The sequence below is a fragment of the Orbicella faveolata genome, unplaced genomic scaffold (genome assembly GCF_042242905.1).
Source record: "Orbicella faveolata isolate gen_17 unplaced genomic scaffold, um_ofav_v1 contig_36, whole genome shotgun sequence".
NCBI lineage: Eukaryota > Metazoa > Cnidaria > Anthozoa > Scleractinia > Merulinidae > Orbicella > Orbicella faveolata.
The window spans coordinates 4773695-4790000 of record NW_028301565.1 but is presented as its reverse complement, the minus strand read 5'-3'; the positions used below and the strand labels follow the sequence as shown (position 1 = coordinate 4790000).

General features: G+C 39.0%; 3 protein-coding genes across 6 annotated transcripts in view; 2 read left to right on the top strand and 1 right to left on the bottom strand.

Annotated features, from left to right (window-relative positions):
- LOC110067164 (uncharacterized) overlaps nucleotides 1-738 on the top strand; it is a 7084-nt gene extending 6346 nt beyond the window's left edge. Inside the window, exon 3 of the mRNA XM_020774459.2 lies at nucleotides 1-738. This exon is cut by the window's left edge and continues 625 nt beyond it. The gene's annotated coding sequence lies outside the window, so the exon portion shown is untranslated.
- On the bottom strand, nucleotides 206-13505 carry LOC110067168 (cell division cycle 7-related protein kinase-like). The gene is made up of 9 exons (XM_089275571.1): nucleotides 13140-13505; nucleotides 11513-11599; nucleotides 11232-11361; nucleotides 10598-10691; nucleotides 10135-10277; nucleotides 9147-9208; nucleotides 2656-3004; nucleotides 1944-2176; nucleotides 206-1798 (listed from the first exon to the last, which is right to left on the bottom strand). Exons 1-9 carry the CDS (start codon nucleotides 13333-13335, stop codon nucleotides 1305-1307), a joined length of 1788 nt encoding a protein of 595 aa, XP_089131697.1. The 5' UTR covers nucleotides 13336-13505; the 3' UTR covers nucleotides 206-1304.
- Nucleotides 13506-13722: 217 nt separating this feature from the next.
- Nucleotides 13723-16306, top strand: part of LOC110067163 (intermembrane lipid transfer protein VPS13B-like) — a 30583-nt gene continuing 27999 nt past the window's right edge. For all 4 annotated transcript variants that reach the window (XM_089274867.1, XM_020774458.2, XM_020774457.2 and 1 more), the window contains exons 1-2: nucleotides 13723-14321; nucleotides 14473-15684. In XM_089274867.1, coding sequence (XP_089130993.1) covers nucleotides 14175-14321; nucleotides 14473-15684 — 1359 coding nt within the window. In that variant the 5' untranslated portion in view covers nucleotides 13723-14174. The remainder of the gene's footprint in view (nucleotides 14322-14472; nucleotides 15685-16306) is intronic.

The following is a 16306-nucleotide window of genomic DNA, read 5'->3' as shown; positions in this document are numbered from 1 at the left end:
CTAGTTAGGTGAAAAGACAAATGCAAACGTAACAGGTTGACTTGTCACTATTCCGGCACTTGCCACATGTTACTTGTTTCAGTGCGAGAGATTTATTCAACAACCCGACCGAAAATTAATGCTCTGAGCCATGGTAACTTTGGTGTTCGTTTTAAGGACCATGGGCCGAAAAATCGCTGGGGTTATTCTGTTCAGACAGCGGTCGTTAAGGGTGGAGGGTGCTTTATTTCATAACTATATACATATTTACATCGCTAATTCTAAAAAATAAAAATGCTTGGTGAACGAATAAATCAAACAAAGTATTTATGTCGAGTGTTTGCCGTACTTGAATACTTCACAAGTTGTCAACATCGTAACCGGCATCTCGTGCTGTCGCAGCCTTTTCCATGTTTCTGAAATATATCCATGGGCTCAATTACTCTAACCCAGGATGTCCAAAGAGTAAATGGAATTTCATTTTCTTCTAGTAAAATCAAGGATGCAGGAATACTGTCGTGAAATTCAAACAAATTCCACGGACTAACACTATAAAAATTGTACCGAGAAGCAAGAAATAACGAGCTGTTCTGAACTTGGGCTTCAATGGCTGAATTGTCCCGAGATGCTTAATGAACTTGTTTGCTTTTCAAATCATTTATCTTTTTGAAGCTTCAGAACATATTTCACGAACGCACAAAATTTAATTTACTGGCTGTTAATCTATGTAATGCGTATGAATAAACTGTTTTTAAAATATGCGTCTGCGTGTACTATGATACAGTTATAGATTACATCTTTCATATTCATATTCGATTGGGTGATTAAACGTACGGTTCAGTTCAAACATCAATAGATATATTTATGTACATGTATACGTGTGTCTCTTAGAAGCGACAAAGGTTCCCTGACCCTTTCAATTGTACCATTGTATTCCCAATCCAACGAATAGCTATCCTCACAAAATGTCTTAACTCCGTCTTATGAGACAGCCGTGATCATTCAGTGTAGCAACAGGAAATCAATGAAGAGAAAGTTAGCCAGTTCAAAGAAAGCCATTAAAATCCCTAGATTTCCAGGTAGATTCGAACTGCAACACCGAATACTCTAAACCAGGAAACCCAAGAAAGACGCCAGAGTTCTTTATATCTGCTTACGTTTCTTCATAGATCACTTCTTAAAGCACCAATCTGCAGTGCACATGTTATTGTGTTATGCAGGTTCAAACAAACATTTTTGGGTATTCATCCTCTGATTTCGCCACTGTATGTTGAAAATTACATGGTAAAGATAACTATTCTTTGGATGGAAAAAAAAAAGAAAAATCAGTCCTTAAAGAATGGATGCTCCAGCGCTTCTGCTGCAGTGATTCGAGTGTGCGGGTTCAAATCAAGACATCGCTCTAGAAGTTCATAAGCACTGTCCTCGATAGCCCAGCAACATGCGGAACAGGTACTGCCACATTCACTGCCATCCACATGAATGTGCCGAACAATGTCTGAGTGCTCAGGTTGTCCGCAAGTCTTATCATTGGGTTCTGCGTCCATCTGAAGTGTCATACATAAATAAGGATTTCGTTTTTGACAGATTGTGCAGCGTTGATGCCAAGGATTTGAAGCCGAATGTGTCTGAGGGCAGGGTGGAGATTTTGGTTTTCTTTTGAGTCTTTTGGCAGGCACGGATTGTTCTTCATCTTCCCTGTTTGATTGTTTTAAACAGCATTTAACGGTCGGTGCCTTGCTAGCGCGACTACGTAATCTGGTGCAAAGAATTTTAAGATTTCCTGAAGGACAGTCCGAGCTAAAGTTGAGGTCCTTGCCTGTGAAAAAAGCGTCCATTAAGGTGTTAGTGAACAAGAAAACGTGTAACAGGTGTAACACATCAAGAATAGAATAGATACCTGTCAAGAATTTTACAACCAAAAACAGTGCTACATGTAGTTCTCCTACGTTAAAAATCCTTACCAAGCTTGAAAGCTGCTTTAGCAGCTGCACCAGTTCCACACAAAGACATGATCTGCGCCAAGCTTGTCATATCGTCATACGCTCTGAAAAACGGGTACCTTCCACTAAGTATACAAAGAAAGATGACCCCAGCTGACCACATGTCCACAGCAGGTGACTGTTGAGGGTACTTGAGGAGCACTTCTGGAGAGCGAAATCCTGGCGTTCCCGCTCGTGGAGTGTTTTGATGGCCTCTACATCATACAAAAAAGTAAGAACGTGTCAGTGAAGTGTAGGATAGGACTGTAAAAGAAAATTTACTTGATCCCAATCAGATTAAAATAAAGTGTAATTTTAGAGATTTGATTTATAGGTGTATTTTAGCATACATGGTCTGGATGTTTTCCTAACAAACCGTTACCCGATAATTGTATGTATGACGTTGTCTTGTGCTTACCATGTAGATCCAATTTTAAATCAGAGTGACATCGATAATTTCATTAACCCCTTACAAGATCAGTACATCATCAAGCTCACGGGTGATGGTTTTAAAATAATCAATGGAGAGATATTGTTTTATTTTGGGCAAAACATCTTGAATTCACACTTACGGTATTTGTGGCAATCAGTTCTACATGTACCTTGATTTGAGATCACTTGTATGACTGTAAAGGAAAGAATTTACTTAAAGGAAAATGAAAGTTAAAGGATTACAACAACTTTGTTTAGCTACCTGGCCATACAAATGGTGCACACATCTTTAGGACCATGTCTCAGAGGGCACAGCACTTGAGCCGGCTTGAACGAGCCCTCCTTAGATTTTGTATTCTCATGAGAGGTCCCTCTCAACTTAGACGTTGCATTGTTGGCAGGAACTTTGAAGCCTTTAGCCTGATGTGTAAACTGCCAGTTAGCTGTGTTTACACAGCGCGGCTTCAGGACACATTCCTCTTTACTTGCTGATTGGTCTTTATTGTCGGTCTGAGGAGACAGGCGTGAACTGCGACGTCTGGGCTGAGATGTTCTTTTAGGAGATTGCTGGCTGCCTCTTTTTTGTTTCTTTATTGGTTCTTTAGGTGAATCTGCAGGTCAGTGATATCAAGTTTTACTTCTAGATCTGGATACTCATACTCAGAACCTACAGGGATGCATGCCATAGAGCTGGACATAGATTTTAAGCTAACTTTGTTCAACTAAATAATTAAACTTAAAATATCAGTCCAGTATTAAGTGATCAATCAAGGAGAACCTGTTACCCCACTGTTTAGAAATAAAACACATCAAGTAAAGATTTACACTGAGGTTTGCTAACTGCTTAATTGTTTTCTGCTTTTCCCTATGGTTCTCTCCTATCGATATATTCAATGAAAATGAGAAGTCCTGAAAACAGGAAATTTTCTAGACAAGACTACTTGCCCACAGCCTATTTAATACTTAACATACTAAAATCTAAAAGTAATTAAAAAATTTTCCCCAAATAAAATTATTTACTGTAGACTGCCATACTCAATATCCATTTGTTTTAGGGCTGATACTTCAAGCCCTTTTGAGGACTGCATTTTGCAGACTGGCACCCTACCAACTTGAAACAATAGCTGACACTTGCATGGATTTGCATGGAGGAGTAAATAATTCCTTTAGACTGCTAAGCTTGTTTTACTTTTCTTGCAAATCGAACAATGTGACAGATTTTTTACCAGTAAGTGTACCACCAATAGATGCATTACATATTATATATGAACATAACCATATGAGGAAGTAGCAGATCCCATTAAAATAGTGCTCAATACACATATAGTGTAGAGCTGAGAATATGAGTAATAACGAAGAGGCAAGATTTGCTGTTACTCCGAGTTTCGTGCTTACGCACTCATCAGACAGTATTTAATGATAAGCATTCCTATCAACTAGATATATATACACGGTATTAAACAATAGGCTAATTGCTGGACTAGTTGCATTACAATAAGTGATAGTTATACTGGAAAACAATAGGTGTGAAGACAGAAATTACGGGGACGAGTATAAACTGCGTGGGTGCAGTACAATATAAAGAAAGTGTCAAGCGTTCTTCAAGTAGAATTTGTTCTCGTGCCGGCATTTAGAAATAAGTTCTGATCTTTTGTTTAGTAGATTGTCGTTGCTATGTTTGATAATCATTAGTTTTTCTGTGAGGCAGAGGTCGCATCGTTTGGAAATGTTGTTGTAGGGTCTTGCACGGCTAATAATTGACCATTTGATGTTGAAGTCTTGTTTTTTGTCGTGTAGTTGCCAGATGTATTTAGAAAGCTCGGTGCTGTTGATGTGTTTTCTGTGCTTAAATGTGGATTTGTGCTGCGAGAATCTCTGTTTGAATGTTCCTTCTGTCAGTCCAATGTAGTTCTTGGTTGTGTTGTTAGTTGTAACTTGTGCGTTGTAGATTACACTGGAAGTCAGGCATTTGTTGTCTAGCGGGCATTGGTCTTTTTTGCGGCAGTTGCATTGCTCTCCGGTGGTTGCGTTGGCGTTGTTGTCGGCGTTTGTTATTTTCATGTTGTGTTTGTTGATTACTGTTTTCATGTTGTCCATGCAACTGTAGCTGACTTTGACGTTGTTTTTGTTGAAGAGGCTGTGGTATTTATGTTGGTTCGGAAAGTGCTTAGATATGAGCTTCAGGAATGTTCTACCGATGTTTGTCTTTACGTTTTTACTAAATGGAGGGTTGTACCATATAATGTTTCTTTGTCTGTTGCGTCGGGGGCGTGTTGGTTGATTGTCTTCGTTGTAAATTAGTGTTTCAGAGTATCCGCTGGCTTTCAAAGCAGTTTCGTAGATTGGTTTGGCCTTGTTGAATTCGTGTTCGTTGCATGAGTTGGCGGAAATACGGCGATTGATGGATGCTGGAAGTTGCTTTATTATGTTAGGTGGGTGGTTAGACTTTGTGTTGATGTACTGCGGTTCGTCGTTAGGCTTTCTGTAGGGGCAGTAGGTCCCTTTTGTAAGATCGAAGGTGACGTCCAGGTAGTTAACAATTTTCATGTTAGTCTGTATGGTAATGTTGAGTCCATATGTCTTGAAGCGTCTTGTTATGTCCTTCCTTGTACGGTCTGCTTGAGGTCCAGAGATGTTTTTGAAGATGGCAAGTCCGTCGTCTCTGTAAAGCCCGATGTTGTCTATCCCGTATGTGTTACACAGGTCGTCGAGAATGAATAAGCCTACGAGCTCGCATACTTCGGCTCCGTCGAAGCTGCCCATAGTAACGTCAAAAGAACTGTTGTTTTTCTTGATCCAGGCGGTGTTACTGTCAAAGAGAAGGGATTTTCTTGAATGCATAATAATATCGATGTCGCGGTCCGTAATGGAAGTGGATTGTTTGGCGAAGTTGATTGCGTCTGTAAGAAGTTTCTCAGTAATGGAAGGGTAGAAGTTCTCAATGTCAAATACGGCGAAGGTATGTTGATCTTTGTGTTGTATAGAGGAGAACCAGTTGATGACGGATGATGAGTTTTTCCATTGGTTAAGGCCAGTCTTCTGTCTCACAGTCGTGTTAATGTTCGCGAGGATTTCTTTACTGATACGTCCAATCTCACTTTTTGCAGGGTTAATGAGTCTACATGTAGGTTTGTTCTGGAAGTTGTCTTTATGGTCTTTGAGTGTTATAAAAGCCTGTCGCTCAGCCATGCGTTCCGCGCGGTCGTCAATGTTCAGATTAGTAGCAATGACTTGAGCTTCTTTGTTAATAGCAGTAATCGTATTAGAATTTGCTTTCTTGTACGTCGATGTGATATTGTCCTTGAGAAGCTTGTCGTGCGAAGCTTTGTCTACTTCGTAGTAGTTGGTTGTTTTGTCAGCAGGTATGAATGTTTTTGTGGAGTTGTTTATTTTCCTAATGTCTTGTTGTAGATGGTCTTGGAAGTCATCTCGTATTTGCCTGAATTCAATGTTCTTGATCATTTCGTACACGTCAGTTTCAAAGTTGTTTAGGTCTTCGTTCAACAACAACGCCAACGCAACCACCGGAGAGCAATGCAACTGCCGCAAAAAAGACCAATGCCCGCTAGACAACAAATGCCTGACTTCCAGTGTAATCTACAACGCACAAGTTACAACTAACAACACAACCAAGAACTACATTGGACTGACAGAAGGAACATTCAAACAGAGATTCTCGCAGCACAAATCCACATTTAAGCACAGAAAACACATCAACAGCACCGAGCTTTCTAAATACATCTGGCAACTACACGACAAAAAACAAGACTTCAACATCAAATGGTCAATTATTAGCCGTGCAAGACCCTACAACAACATTTCCAAACGATGCGACCTCTGCCTCACAGAAAAACTAATGATTATCAAACATAGCAACGACAATCTACTAAACAAAAGATCAGAACTTATTTCTAAATGCCGGCACGAGAACAAATTCTACTTGAAGAACGCTTGACACTTTCTTTATATTGTACTGCACCCACGCAGTTTATACTCGTCCCCGTAATTTCTGTCTTCACACCTATTGTTTTCCAGTATAACTATCACTTATTGTAATGCAACTAGTCCAGCAATTAGCCTATTGTTTAATACCGTGTATATATATCTAGTTGATAGGAATGCTTATCATTAAATACTGTCTGATGAGTGCGTAAGCACGAAACTCGGAGTAACAGCAAATCTTGCCTCTTCGTTATTACTCATATTCTCAGCTCTACACTATATGTGTATTGAGCACTATTTTAATGGGATCTGCTACTTCCTCATATGGTTATATTCGCTCCTGCTTAACAACAGTAGAGCACTTTTCGCCGATCGCCGTTATCCACAATGGAGAAAACAAGATTCAACTATTCAATGAAGAACATTCCTATCCCACCAAGAAACTCCTACCTCAAGAAACTCATCGAAAAGACCGAAAGTGTAATCAAGCGTATGCGTTGGAAAGCCTTCTTCTTCGAACAGAATAAAGATAAGAATAACACAGACCACAACAACGACGACGACAACATTGACAACAACAACTTTGGTTTTAAATCAAGAAAATGCCCTCCTCAGAACGAAGACCTAAACAACTTTGAAACTGACGTGTACGAAATGATCAAGAACATTGAATTCAGGCAAATACGAGATGACTTCCAAGACCATCTACAACAAGACATTAGGAAAATAAACAACTCCACAAAAACATTCATACCTGCTGACAAAACAACCAACTACTACGAAGTAGACAAAGCTTCGCACGACAAGCTTCTCAAGGACAATATCACATCGACGTACAAGAAAGCAAATTCTAATACGATTACTGCTATTAACAAAGAAGCTCAAGTCATTGCTACTAATCTGAACATTGACGACCGCGCGGAACGCATGGCTGAGCGACAGGCTTTTATAACACTCAAAGACCATAAAGACAACTTCCAGAACAAACCTACATGTAGACTCATTAACCCTGCAAAAAGTGAGATTGGACGTATCAGTAAAGAAATCCTCGCGAACATTAACACGACTGTGAGACAGAAGACTGGCCTTAACCAATGGAAAAACTCATCATCCGTCATCAACTGGTTCTCCTCTATACAACACAAAGATCAACATACCTTCGCCGTATTTGACATTGAGAACTTCTACCCTTCCATTACTGAGAAACTTCTTACAGACGCAATCAACTTCGCCAAACAATCCACTTCCATTACGGACCGCGACATCGATATTATTATGCATTCAAGAAAATCCCTTCTCTTTGACAGTAACACCGCCTGGATCAAGAAAAACAACAGTTCTTTTGACGTTACTATGGGCAGCTTCGACGGAGCCGAAGTATGCGAGCTCGTAGGCTTATTCATTCTCGACGACCTGTGTAACACATACGGGATAGACAACATCGGGCTTTACAGAGACGACGGACTTGCCATCTTCAAAAACATCTCTGGACCTCAAGCAGACCGTACAAGGAAGGACATAACAAGACGCTTCAAGACATATGGACTCAACATTACCATACAGACTAACATGAAAATTGTTAACTACCTGGACGTCACCTTCGATCTTACAAAAGGGACCTACTGCCCCTACAGAAAGCCTAACGACGAACCGCAGTACATCAACACAAAGTCTAACCACCCACCTAACATAATAAAGCAACTTCCAGCATCCATCAATCGCCGTATTTCCGCCAACTCATGCAACGAACACGAATTCAACAAGGCCAAACCAATCTACGAAACTGCTTTGAAAGCCAGCGGATACTCTGAAACACTAATTTACAACGAAGACAATCAACCAACACGCCCCCGACGCAACAGACAAAGAAACATTATATGGTACAACCCTCCATTTAGTAAAAACGTAAAGACAAACATCGGTAGAACATTCCTGAAGCTCATATCTAAGCACTTTCCGAACCAACATAAATACCACAGCCTCTTCAACAAAAACAACGTCAAAGTCAGCTACAGTTGCATGGACAACATGAAAACAGTAATCAACAAACACAACATGAAAATAACAAACGCCGACAACAACGCCAACGCAACCACCGGAGAGCAATGCAACTGCCGCAAAAAAGACCAATGCCCGCTAGACAACAAATGCCTGACTTCCAGTGTAATCTACAACGCACAAGTTACAACTAACAACACAACCAAGAACTACATTGGACTGACAGAAGGAACATTCAAACAGAGATTCTCGCAGCACAAATCCACATTTAAGCACAGAAAACACATCAACAGCACCGAGCTTTCTAAATACATCTGGCAACTACACGACAAAAAACAAGACTTCAACATCAAATGGTCAATTATTAGCCGTGCAAGACCCTACAACAACATTTCCAAACGATGCGACCTCTGCCTCACAGAAAAACTAATGATTATCAAACATAGCAACGACAATCTACTAAACAAAAGATCAGAACTTATTTCTAAATGCCGGCACGAGAACAAATTCTACTTGAAGAACGCTTGACACTTTCTTTATATTGTACTGCACCCACGCAGTTTATACTCGTCCCCGTAATTTCTGTCTTCACACCTATTGTTTTCCAGTATAACTATCACTTATTGTAATGCAACTAGTCCAGCAATTAGCCTATTGTTTAATACCGTGTATATATATCTAGTTGATAGGAATGCTTATCATTAAATACTGTCTGATGAGTGCGTAAGCACGAAACTCGGAGTAACAGCAAATCTTGCCTCTTCGTTATTACTCATATATATGAACATACATATTTTTACAATGTTTACATACCAAGGAGAGAATTTGTGCTCCCAGGTACCTTCATGGCAAGGCCAAAATCTACAAGTCGGTAACTAAAATAAAAGCACCAGAATTGTGTCAATAAAAAACCATGCAGAAGTACATTTTGTATATATATGGCGAGATTAAAAATGGTTTGAGACGCTCGTACGGTTTTGCACTATTTTGAAGCTTTTGGAATATAAAGCCTGATAACTGCAAATGTAGCATGCCTTAATCAATGTCGGTTTTAGGCTAATGTAACCTCAGTTTTGCTAAGAACTGAAGTAACACTGAAAGTAGGAGAAGGAAGGAGAGGGAGCTGTATGTACATGTATGATCCTATTTTCAGCCTACCATATCCACTTGACAAAGCTCAACAGTGCTTATTAAATTTTTTGGACGTTTTGGTGGGGTGCTTAATTATTCAAGGACAGAACTTATAAAAAAATTCATAATAAAACTTTTCTCTTTATCCAAAAATGATAATAACAACAACCAAATGTCTGTGTTACTCCCTTTTCACATAGGGTGAGTAGCCACATTATAATAGTGTAGGTACCATCACCTTAGAGCTCAGCTGGGTTTTTTGAATAAGTGCTGTATTGTTGTCTAAGAGTTCATACATGAAGCTTATTTTTGCTGTCAATTGTGCAATGCTTATAAATTCAAGTAAATACCTAGTAGTGTTTCAACAATTTCGCATCACATCATGCAATTGGCCTAATGCAGTGCATCCAGTGGCAGATGTCCAGGTTTTATCATGTGGTAGCCTGTTGACAGGCTCCCAACTGGGTTACAGGTCAAAGGAAAAAAAAAAGGTGTTTAGAGCTAGCCAAGAGCCATATGGGAAGGAACAACTAATGGGGGATGCTCTCTGAATTTTTCTTCACACTCTCACTGGCTCAGTTCACTTGCCTATTTTTTTTTGCCCTTGCTGGGAGCCTACAGGTTCACAGGCTAATCCTGTGGTGGTTTTATTGCAGATTTCTTGGCTCACCTTCCTGTTTCCCTTGAGTACAGAAAGTTGCTTGGCTTTACATCCCTGTGGATGACTTGGAAAGAATGCACTCTTTTCAAAGCAATAAATAGATTCTTCATATATTCTTTGACCTCACAAACAGTCATTTCTAAAAAATACTCCTGCAAAAATAAATGAAAAGAAATTACCTGAAAATAACAAATGTAGGTTTGATTATTACATGTATGTACTGCAGTGTATGATAAGGATAGGGGTTAGAAGACTTAAATCACCTGGTAAGCTGTGCAAGAGGGCTAGCAAAATTATATAGAAATAAAAATGTCAATACATGATTGCATCTGGGGTAAAGATTGCTGTTTTTTAAACCAAATATAGTGTGCACCATTTTACTACTGTATTGTTTAAATATTAAGTGTGTGGTCTGAAATGTTATAAAACTGATTAAAAGAAAAGATTTTTGTACACAGAAATCATGCAATACCTGAAATTTTTGATGTGGGAAATAAGGTAAGACAAATACTATATTATCGTTGCATCTTAACGTTGATTCAACTCCGATTACATTGTCTGTGCCCCTGTAAAGAAAAAGAAACTATCATCAAAACATAATGATAATGTACTCAGATTAGTGTTTAGCATGGCACAATAACAACAGTGCAGGGTCCATCAGAACTAACATGTCTGCTTAATGGTTCCCTACAACTGAAGTTTTTTCATTTATAGTTGTGTCTTATTACAGTTTTAAGGTTTGTGCCCCGGCCGGGGACACTGTGTTGTGTATTTTACTCACACAGTCAGTGCCCCTCTCCACCCAGGTGTATAAATGGGTGCTGGTAAATTTAACTTGCAATGGACTAGCATCCCATCCAGGGACAGTGGAAATACCCCTAGTGGCTTCATGCTACTGAAACTGGAAATACCTAAGTGCCAGTCTGATGGGCCACTTGGTTTGTATGCTGACTTTGCCTACATGCATTTACAGTTTTAAGAAAAGAAAACAGTTGTGCCTTTGAACTAAATAAATTTCATGTACTTGTTACACTAAATAAGCTACATGTACTTGTACTGAATAGCCCAAGAACCGATAATTCAAGAACACTTAATTCCACACGTACCCAATATCTTGGAGGCATTTAAGCTCATTTTCAACCCTTCCAGGGCCACTGGTAGGAATGATGTGCTTCAAAGCACATAATTCATCTGGTAATCTGTTCATTTTAGCCAAGTAAACATTGCTAAAGGTTCCTGTAGAATATTAAAAGTAAGAAGATTCATGCTTGTAAAACATTTTTTCAATAACACTTCAGTATGTACCTGTATATCCTATCCCCCACGCGGGGGCAAGGAACTAAGCACTGTATATTGGTCCAAGAGATTGTAAATGTGATAAGCTCACCTTCTCCCACTTTTGACAGTAATGTGAACATATCTTCAAGTTCTGGGATCTTCTTCAGAAGTTCACCAGCCTTGCTATCTCCAAAACCTGAAAAAAAAAAAGGTTCATTCTTTTTTACTTAACCAGGGCTGTGGTCTAGCAGAGCCTGGGTGCCTCAGGTGACCAAGTTTTGTCTTTGGGCGACTTGTTTAACTTCATTCTTATGAAAGCTTGTTAAAGCTGGGCATCCAAGATTTCCTACATAAGAACCCTTGGGCACCTTGCAATTTTGCTTAGAGCACAAGCTTGCTAACATTAATTTACTGTTAAGATGTCACCTATCATGTGAAAACAAAAAAAAGGTCTTCATGGGGCCTTTTTAATGTACACATTGTACATTTCAAGCTGTCATGTTATATGTACATCCCATCAGGCTATCTCTTTTTCACAGTTTGCTTATTATGTCAACTAAAGCCTTCTGTATTTTTTTCCCAACTTTAGCTGTGTTGCACAAAACCTATCCATACAGCTGAAAAGGCTAGTCTTCAAAATTAGTACCATAGATAGCCAAGTTTGTGAGTGGAATTTTGTAAAATCCCAAAATTACAACTTTGCAAAGTTGGGAACTTTATACATGCTTATATGCCGGGTGTAAATTTACAGAGATGTCTTTGAACAACCTATATTTTTTACTATTTTGCAAAACGTGACTCTCAAACTTGGCCATGCTAATTCTAATTAACAATGAGATTATGAGCTTGAGATTTCTATTGCCAATGGCTAATGAGGGCACAACCCAAGTCAACTTTCACACATGGAAATCAAAGCAAATAACCCAACTGTTTTAGCATAAATCTAATAGTCGTTCAAAACTATATCTAAATCCTCTTCACAGACACTTCAAAAAATGTAAAGAAGTGGCTGCAATTTTGTTAACAGTTGCGCACTGCTAGCTACAGTGTACTCACTATGTATAACAGAATAGACAGTGAATAGAATAGCCAAATTATGAGAAAGGCATTCGTGATAGAATGCTAGTTGATTTATACTAATAGTGTGTGAAACATTTTCATTACCTGATCAATATTTAAAATCTAAAACATGGGTCTTTGCACTCTAAAAGCACATGGTGGATGTTCATAAAAGACATCAACCATTTTACCTCATTTACCAGATTTGGCCTAGTAAACTCTCATTTTCTGGTACTTTGTTATAGAAAATTACTTGTCAATCAGGTTAGTTGTCATAGTAACAATGACAGTATGGTGACAAGTATCACTATGATTTTACTGCATGTAAGCTGATGTGAAATACACAGTAACACCACTCCGTAATAACGGTTCTGCAACAGTATATGAAGTGAAAACAAAAGAACGTTTAAGTTAATGGAGTGTCAGAATGGTACAGTTTGACACCAATAAGAGTAAGTCACCGTACTCTAGTATAAAGTAATCTTTTTGTCCATCTTCATCTTTTACCCAAATATTTTAAAGCTTTACCGAAAAAGATTAACTTTCACTTGAGCGTGTATATAAGCTTAAGGTATATTTAGTCTGACGAATTTCATTGATAATGAGTTCACATGCACGTGAATAAACTAGCTTATTATTTGAGCAAAACGACTGCATTAGTGAGCTCAACAGACTACCTTCTGCCACTTTAGGTGTCGACTGTGGTGAAATACGTTTTCTTTTCTTTCTCTCACACGGCGAGCAACTGTCAACTTGAGCGGCCGTCTTCACAGAAGTCGAATTTGCAGTGTTTTCATCTTCGGATGAACCACGGACGCTTTCGGAATATTCTATTCCAATGCTTGCTTCGGTTCGACACTCTTCCATCGCCATTTTCGCTGAATGTGACCAGGTAGCCTTCAAAAAGTAATGAGTTGTTTGATTATTCCTCCAAACTCGTGGGTTTTGCGGGGAAAACTGTTACATTCTTGGAGAAAATGTCTCTGTGCAAAAGAATCACAACGACTTTCGAAGCTGAACCAGGCGCCGAGGGATTTACTATTCCCGCCAATTTTCCCTCCGTTGAATTGTGGGAAGCTGACAATTGTACCCTAACTGGGGGAGAATAAGGGGATACCGCTCACTCCATATGGAGTATTTTTTTTAATTACATTGAAAATAAATAGAGAGGCTTTCTTAAATCTTCCAAAATTAGTTTTTTCGTTTTCCTTAAATTTGTTTTTTCGTCTTTTGAATACAAAAAATAATACAGAAATAAGGAAATATGGAATTTCTTTATGGTAGGAAAACAAGTTGCCAGCGTGGCGGTCGATATTAGAACGCTTTTGATTGGTTTATTTCCCACTCTACCAATCAGATTCTTCGTTTTATCAAATCAACACCTGGGAAGAAAGTTTTTAGGACGAAGTAGTTTCTCTATGAAAACTAAAAGGTTTTAAAATTGTAAACTAATGATTGCAGCATTACTGTAAACGTTAGATGCCCTGAAAGCTTCTCTTTATGCTCAACGTTGTATAAAATGTGATGGATGCGGAGAAAATGCTGTTCTGATCAAAAGCGAAGCGATGTTACTTCAATAACCTCTACACAGTGGAGATGGGTTGTATTTGTTTGCGATACAAGTACCATGTTTGCGGTACAAATGCATCGGTGGGCGTTACAAAATAGATCGTTGAGATAAATTTCGCGGAACGAATGATTTAACTCTCGCCATGCTTGAAAGTTACATCACTCCATTGTTAATGAGCTATGTCGACAAGTACATTAAGAACTTGAAGCCATCTGACCTGAGTTTGTCATTGTGGGGGGGAGATGTTGTTCTGTACAACTTAGAACTGAGACTTGATGTCTTGGAAAAGGTAAGAAAGACAAGTGTACCGAAAGCATTTTATAAATTAATTTCTATTTATGTTAACCTGGTGTCTTTATAATGCATGGATATCTAGCAAGATGACATCACGATTATATTTTTGCCTGAATTACCCTGATCATAGTGTTTACCTCCTTCAGGAGTTAAATCTGCCCATAACATTCCTCAGTGGCAAGATTCACAAGCTTCAGATTCACATCCCCTGGACAAAGTTGGGATCAGAGCCTGTTGAAATCACCATCAATACTCTGGAATGCATAGTTCAGTTGAGGTATCCTGACAGTCCCAGTGACCAAGCAAGTAAAGTCTCTGAGACTTCATCAACAATTAGTGAAACACAAAATGAAGAGCTTGAAAAGGTATTAGAAGGCAAAGAGGAAGCTCCACCCTCTGGATATGTGCAGAGTCTTGTCAACCGGGTCATCAACAATGTCTCCATTTGTGTGAATAATGTTATCCTGAAGTACCTAGAAGATGACATTGTGTTGTCATTAAACATCAAATCAGCTGAAACATTTAGTGTCAACAGTAACTGGGAGAAAGCTTTTGTTGACGTTGTTGCTCCAGACTTCTTGCTGCAGAAACTTTGTAATATTTCTGATCTGACAATTTGCCTTGATAAGAGAACCTCCAGTGGAAAAATTGAGCTCTACCAAGATCCACTATTGTACAAGTGTGGCTTAAGTTGCCGTATGCTTTTGAAGTATGACAGCCTACTAAGACCACTTGAAACAAAGCTTAATGTTTACTGTGAATCTGCTGACATTTCACTGACTGATCAACAGCTTCCAATGTTTATGAGACTGGCAACGTTATGCCTCAGCCTTTATTATGGAACTCTAGATTTGCCAGGGTGCAACTACAAACCTCACCCTGCAAAAAGAATTGTTGAACAACAGGCAGTTTCCAACCCAAATCTAAGTCTACCATCCCAAACACAGGAGATACCTTCTCAGACAGGAAATCAACCAAATCCTGTGAATGACGAAGACTGGGTTAATTGGATGTGGTCTCTTGTACCTAATTTAGCCGATGACCAGGCTGCACAGCACACCACCCCTCCACTGACACCTCTACTCATGTTTGGATTTTATGTTTCTCAAGTAACAGTCACCATTAAACTGACTGGAAGGGTCACTGAGGGAAATTTCTTTGGGGGACAACGATTTGAATTTAAGCCTGTTTTAAGTTTTGAATTCTCGGGAGGAGCCGCTGAGATTGTGATGAAAGGCGATGAATTTTTTGATGCACAGGTAGGCATATCGTCTGTCATGGGCTGGAACATTGGTGACTGTGTCTGCGGCAGTTTGGATGTATCTCCAACAAAGGAAGGAATTGAAACTGATGAAAGGGTAAGATTTGTGCTTTGAGATTTGTGCAGCATTTGATACAGATTACTCTTGACACACAAATAACAGGAAGAAAGAAAATCATTGCCTAACTAGGAGATAAACATGTGCATGTACTTGATCATGTATTGACTATAGAATATGAAAGCTCATTTCTGGGGCAAAAGAAGAAAGACTAGCGGAATGAGGTTGTAGTTGATGCCCCACCAGACACTTAGAACTTGAAGTAGATGTACTAGAAGTATATGACTACCAATTTATTCGGTAGTAAGTAAAATATTTACCTATAATTTTAAGAGTTTTTGAATTCTCCCTGAATTATTTATATATACAGCACCCTGATCACATTATGTCAGGTGAATTTACTAAGAGATCACTATTGGAGAATTCTTTTGATAGCTGAAGAAATTCTAGTGACTATGCTAGTTGGCCAAGAAATCTCAGGAAACCATTAAGGAGGATTCTCATGTTGACTGTGGGGCTAAATTACCGCTTAAGAGGATTGCGCCTAGGTCTGGTGAAATCATTTTCTCGCTAATTCCTGATGTATGAAGTATAGTTCATATACGGTGGCATAGAGTTTAAGAAGAATGTTTTTAGTATTAACTGAATATGCAGGTATGGG